The following is a 6,694-nucleotide window of genomic DNA, read 5'->3' as shown; positions in this document are numbered from 1 at the left end:
AAATTTTGAATCATGATTTTTTAGCTTTGAATTGATATCACGATTCTTTTTTTCTCACAAAATGTAATTTTTGCTGCACACATGAACAATGACAAAAGAAAAATTGCAGTACCAAACATAGTTTTATGGCACCTCTAGCACGTTGCGTTTCTTATGGCCTTTTATAACTGATCAAAGTGCAGTATCAAGAACGGATTGATTTATTTTGTAAATATAGCAGCAAATTGTCTTTAATTGCTGGCCTTTTATAACTACTGAACCAACTTCACACACTTGTAAATGAAGGCTTAAAAAAAATATATATATATAAAAATAATAATAATAATCAAAGTCATTGAAAACTTAAATCCACACAGGGGTGAATCAAGATTTTTATTAATTTTATAACGATTTATCGTGCAGGCCTAGCTGTAAGTATGCATGGCGCTCATAGTCTCCTGGGCACACGCATGCAAACACATGGTTATAGACAGACACCCATTTTGTATCCACACACACGTGCATGAGACAAATGCACACATGCACGTGCAAACATGCACATGCACACACGCAAGCACAAGCAGATTATGTGTCTCATACACACACACAAAGACACGCACACACAAATGCAGATTCTGTGTCTCAGACACATGCACGCACGCACAGCAGAAGGATTCCTTCAAAGATTCACAATAAGCTTGAGGTAGAGATGAACACACACACACACACACACACACACACACACACACACACACACACACACACACACACACACACACACACACACACACACACACACACACACACACACACACACACACACACGCACACAACAATTCATTAGCCCTTCACACTCAATACGCAAGTGTGAAATTGCTTTCCCCTTCTCGTCTGTATTTCCTATTGCTGTTGATCTGTACTGCTGTAAATCACTCTAATAAACAGGCTTTAGCAGGGTGTTTCCAGGCATTACTAAGGGTGTTATCATGCCACTGTGGCAATCCTCCCTAAGCGTTTTTTTTGCTGCAATTCAAAACAATATCATACAGCCACCCTGAAAATCAGAGAAAAAATATATTTTTATTTTGGAGAGGAACTATGCCTAATCCCACAGAGTCTGTTCAACATCAGGCATTCGTTGTTGAAACCTAATTTGTACTTAAAGATTTACCCAAGCTTTGCCTTGCTCTTAACATTACTACTCCCCTATATTAGGCGTATCCACTGGTTCATTTTTTGATCTCTCTCTCTGTCTCTGTCTCTGTCTCTGTCTCTGTCTCTGTCTCTCTGTCTGTGTCTCCAGTATAGTGACTACGTAAGTTATGTCGAGCCATGCTTCAAGGGCACGCTGGTACAAGCTGATCTGGACAACAGAGAGGTAAGGGATGTGTGCTCCTGTGTGTGTGTGTGTATGTGCGTGTGTGTGTCTGTCTGTCTTTGGGTGGGTGGTTGGGTGTATGTGCTTGCTTGTGTGTGTGTGTGGGTGTGTGTACACTATCAAAAGGCCACGCGTCTCCTTGACACGTGTCTATAATTGACCGTGTGCGGAAGGAACAATTATGGTCGTTAGAGTTGAGCTCCTCTTCCTCTCTAAGAGCTTTGAGAGGAAGAGGACTCAAGTCAACCAGACAGAAGCTGAACCCAGCGCCTGGTCGCCATTTGAGACACCTCATCTGTTTTATGGGGAAGTGAACGGCAAAATACACCCATTCTGGTAGAGTTCCCTAAGAGTGTATATATATATATATATATATATATAAATAAAAAAACTTTAATAATTGTATCCTTTAAAATCCTTTTAAACCTTTTATCCAACCTTTTTACATAGATAATTATCTATCAACAATATACATTTTAATAAATGAATAATGTAATTTTATCTAATCTATTTAAATATCGAACTAATGCATACACAAGGAAATACCCTTTTAAATCAAACAGTGTTGTTCTATCCTGATTCGTTCTGTTTTGCTGGAAGACAACAGAAGTCCCTTCTTTCATTTCAAACTTCACCACATTCTCCACATTCGCTCGTTTCTGATTCCTCTTTTTTTCTGATCCTAACACCTGCTGTGGGCTCAAACATCTGTTCTTCGTGTGTTTGCGTGTGTGTGTGTGTGTGTGTGTGTGTGTGTGTGTGTGTGTTACTTGTGTACGTGTGTATGTGTTTTATGTGTGTGTGTGTGTACATGCATGTTCTTTCCTTGGTGTTCCCGCGTGTTCCTGTGTGAATGCGTGCATTAAGTGTGTGCTACTGGACAGTTTGCCCTACTTTCATGCCCACATCACAATCACCGCGGATCAGGTGAGGTCATTGGATAGTGACTGTTTTAAGTATGTCACATGACATGCAAGCCAGGGCTGTGATTGGCTGCTAAGCTTGTAAGGCGGTCGGTAACAGAATGGGCTTACAGATGTTGGCTGGAGCTCGGCTCTGCACACACACACACACTCTGTCTTTACGTTTTGCTGCGTGTTGTAATCATGATACACCCATATTTGTTAGGAGAGCTAACCATGTATGCGTGTATGTGGTTGGTGAAACATCTGCTGAGGATGATCCTAATCAACCCTCTCCTAAATTACACTCTTCTTTTGTTGACTATAAACATTTTGTAGAACTATGTAATATGTTATTCTTTTTAAATTCATGATTAAGTTACATCATAATTATATCAACGCTAATCCGTATGGTAATGTCTTTGAAATTAATTTGATTATCTTGTAATCATCATGAAGCTCTGTGTGTGTGTGTGTGTGTGTGTTGTGTGTGTGTGTGTGTGTGTGTGTGTGTGTGTGTGTGTGTCTCTGTTTGTCTGTGTGTGTGCGTGCATGTTGTTTAAATCAAATGACTTCCTATTGCTGTTGTGTCTTTGACGTAAGCATCCAGTGTGCCAGCGATAACATCTCCCTCACTATTTCACTCTTTCTCTTCTTTCTTTCATTCTTTCTTCCTGATTCAGATGTATTGTTGCTACGGTTACACTGGGATATGTGAGCTAATACTAATACCCAGAGCAATGCATTAAGTACTCGGTGCATACATGGTATTAATTCACTTTAATCTCTCCCTTCCTTCCTATCGTTTCCCAATGTCTCTCTCTCGCTCTCTCTCTCTCATGCTCTTTCTTGCTTTCTCTCTCTCTCTCCCTCTCTCTTTCTCTCTCTCTCTCTCTCTCTCTCTCTCTCTCTCTCTCTCTCTCTCTCTCTCTCGCTCTCTCTCTCTCATGCTCTTTCTTGCTTTCTCTCTCTCTCTCCCTCTCTCTTTCTCTCTCTCTCTCTCTCTCTCTCTCTCTCTCTCTCTCTCTCTCTCTCTCTCTCTCTCTCTCTCTCTCTCTCTCTCTGCCTCTCTGTCTCTGTCTCTCTGTCTCTCTGTCTCTCTGTCTCTCTGTCTCTCTCTCTCTCTCTGCCTCTCTGTCTCTCTGTCTCTCTGTCTCTCTCTCTCTCTGTCTCTCTCTCTCTCTCTCTCTCTCTCTCTCTCTCTCTCTCTCTCTCTCTCTCTCTCTCTCTCTCTCTCCCCCGTAGCATTTTAAGATCCTGGTGGAAGGCCTCCATGTTAAAGGAGAGGGCAAAGTAAAGAAAGCCATGAAGGAGTCCTTTAAGATCCTCAACCAGGTGTGTATGTGTGTGTGTGTGTGTGTGCGTGCGTGTCTGCACGCCTGTCTGCACACCGTGAATGATAAGAAGGACGCAGAGTCTGTGACGTCACCCATTGGCTCAAAGAGTTCTGAGGGTGTACAGAATACACCTCCTGAAGGCTGCTAGAGGAACTACACGCTAGTGCCAAACGTGAACTACCTGAAGGCTGTTATGGTCTGATCATGGTTCCACGTCGACGCAACGCAATGACCACGCAGACGCTTCGACACAGTCGTGAACCTGTTTTGGTTCTGTCTGGTTTTAGTAAGCGGACCAATCCCAGCCCTTGCTGCTTAACGTTACATTTTTTTTAAGGTTAACATTTTTGGGAGGCGCACGTCCGGCCCTTGCGGTGGACGCAAGGAGGGTCTGCAAGGACGTAATTGGTCCGTGAACCCCCATTCTTTGCGTCGACATGGAACCATAATCAGCCCTTTAGTGGAACTACAAACTAGTTTCTTTTGGAACTACTTGAAGGCAGCTTGTGGAATCTCATGCTGGTCTCTTCGGCCCTCAGCGTCACAAACAGACGGCCGTGGCCTCTCTTGGTCTCTCCTCGGCACGGCAGACGTCTGATCTTATAAGACCTCATTAGCCGCTGTTCAATACCGATACGACGACATTCTAACATCCTGACCCCGACGAGACCGCTTCCGTGCTCCCCGAGATACGATCGGAACAAGAAAACACAGCAGCAGACGTACACGTGTTCTCATCTGTGATCGTGTGCACGTTTTTTTTTTGTATGTGCGCACATGATTCATGTGCATTTGTGTGTGTGTGAACCTGCGTATGTGTGTGTGTGTGTGTGTGTGTGTGTGAACCTGCGTATGTGTGTGTGTGTGTGTGTGTGTGTGTGTGTGTGTGTGTGTGTGTGTGTGTGTGTGTGTGTGTGTGTGTGTGTGTGTGTGTGATTGTGTGACTCCAGGCCTCAGCACAGGGCCAGGGCAGCTTGTGTAATCAGGCCATCATGCTGATAACCGACGGAGCCATGGAAGACTTCCAGGAGGTCTTTGAAGAGTTCAACTGGCCCGAGCGCAGGGTAAGACGTCCCCGCTGCCGGCAGTCAGACGACAGGGCTCCCGTCATCAACCTTTCCCCACAATGTACAGGCTTTTCCATGGTTTTTTCAAATTCCAAAGTTCCCCAAGTGAATACCGTTCAAACCCAACACATCTGGAGTTCCATCTGTTAAGCTTTATCTTATCGGCATTTTATTGTGCCGATCAAATGTGAGCCGCATGTGATGTTGACTCGTGGTGATACGTCGGTCTAGACCGGTCTAGACCGGTGATATGTCGGTCTAGACTGGTCTAGGCCCAGGTCTACCCTGTAAAGAAGGGAAATAGTCTGTTTGTGTATTTATTCCTCTATACGATCCACAAGAGGTTCTCACGTACGTCAACTGTCGAGGGTTTTTGAGATTCTTCTCTGCGTGTTGTTTTCTCTCCAGGTACGGGTTTTCACCTATCTGATTGGACGTGAGATGACCTTTGCCGATAACGTGAAATGGATCGCATGCAACAACAAAGGTGAGCCACATGGAGGGTGGCGAGAGGGAACTTGGGCCCCCCCCCCCCCCCCCCCCCGTTTTCCTTGACGAAGACATTTCTTAGTCAAGGTGGTCGGGAGGGGGGTTCAATTCAATTCAGAAAGCTTTATGGTACGACTATTGTTGTGAACAGTATTACAAATGCATTATTTATCTATATATTTTGCACCTGATGCAAGTATTTTTTCTTTCCCTACGAGAGTTTTGACTCTGTTAATGCATGATAATTTAAAGAAATCAAAAAAAATAATGTATATATATATATGATTATATATGTATAATTTTCAATACATTGGTAGTCAAGGCGGGGCCCTATTGTTGAGGCGGCCGCCTTAACAACACAGTGCTGGGGGCAACGCTGGGGTAGGTGTGTTGCACCATCAAGTGTGGTGCTATGTGAACAAAGCCGTTTAGATTCATGTACGGCATTAAGCCGCAGTGACTGCGGCTTAATGACTGGCCAGGTTCCTTGCCAACCAAGTCATTGGCACCGTAGAGTCGTCAACAGACGGAGAGGTCGTGCGTGGATGATGCCTGCCCTGGAAGGAAGAGCAGCTCAGTCTTGTCCCCATTGAGCTTGAGGTGGCGTGTCGACGTCTACTGAGGGATGTCGGCCAGACACGCAGCGATTCGTTCTACTGCCCGAGTGTCAGACCCTGAAATAGACAGAATTAGCTGTGTGTCAGCTGCATAGCTGTGAGCTTTGCCCTTTCAGCCGCCCATAGTGTGATTCTGTCAGAATGCGTAGACAATCAGGGAGCTGGAAGTGTCGGACGAATCCGCGACATGTGAGAGGTCAGTGCAGGTCAAGAGACAATGGAGAGAAAAGATGCACATGTCAACTTCAATATCCTTTTTCATATCTAGGTGTTCTAGTAACCTTTCACCCAGAATACATTGTAGTTCCATCAGAGGTAATCGTCCATTTCTTCTTTGAGTATACTTTGAGGATCGGTTCTCTCGTGAGAGCGTTCACTGGGTTGATTTGCCCGGTGGGGACCCCTTGTGGCCATTACAAATGCATGCATGAGCAGCATCAACATGCATCAGGCTTACATTTATCAAAGTGATTCACCATAACTAACACGATATTATCATTTGTAACAGCTGCATGATATCATTTATGACAACCACAAAATAACAGTCAGAAACATGAAACCTTCGACACAAAAACCCAGTGTGTGTTTTAAATAACTGGGAATTTCTTTGTGTCTGCGTGTGTCTTCTGCGCAGGGTACTACACACACATCTCAACACTGGCTGACGTGCAGGAGAACGTCATGGAGTACCTCCATGTGCTCAGCCGACCGATGGTGATCAACCATGACCACGACATCATCTGGACGGAGGCCTATATGGACACTGTGGTAGGTCCCCCTTCATGTGGGCATCTCTCTGCTGGCCAAAAAACTCCTCTCTCCTCATCACTCAATGTGCCTCTCCATTTGTCATTCTCATTTCTCTTTCGGGGTCCTTTGTCATCGCATGTTTTGTCTCTTTGATTCACATCGTCAATGTTATCCA

At 44.5% G+C, this 6,694-nt stretch overlaps 1 protein-coding gene across 1 annotated transcript in view; it reads left to right on the top strand.

Annotated features, from left to right (window-relative positions):
• The first annotated feature begins 1,288 nt into the window (after nucleotides 1–1,288).
• LOC132447959 (voltage-dependent calcium channel subunit alpha-2/delta-4-like) overlaps nucleotides 1,289–6,694 on the top strand; it is an 18,047-nt gene continuing 12,641 nt past the window's right edge. The window contains exons 1-5 of the mRNA XM_060039016.1: nucleotides 1,289–1,357; nucleotides 3,505–3,594; nucleotides 4,547–4,660; nucleotides 5,072–5,150; nucleotides 6,404–6,537. Coding sequence (XP_059894999.1) covers nucleotides 3,565–3,594; nucleotides 4,547–4,660; nucleotides 5,072–5,150; nucleotides 6,404–6,537 — 357 coding nt within the window. The 5' untranslated portion in view covers nucleotides 1,289–1,357; nucleotides 3,505–3,564. The remainder of the gene's footprint in view (nucleotides 1,358–3,504; nucleotides 3,595–4,546; nucleotides 4,661–5,071; nucleotides 5,151–6,403; nucleotides 6,538–6,694) is intronic.

The sequence above is a fragment of the Gadus macrocephalus genome, chromosome 19, assembly GCF_031168955.1.
Source record: "Gadus macrocephalus chromosome 19, ASM3116895v1".
In the NCBI taxonomy this organism is placed as follows: Eukaryota; Metazoa; Chordata; class Actinopteri; order Gadiformes; family Gadidae; genus Gadus; species Gadus macrocephalus.
The sequence above is the reverse complement of the archived record's forward strand: the minus strand, read 5'-3'. Positions and strand labels throughout refer to the sequence as shown.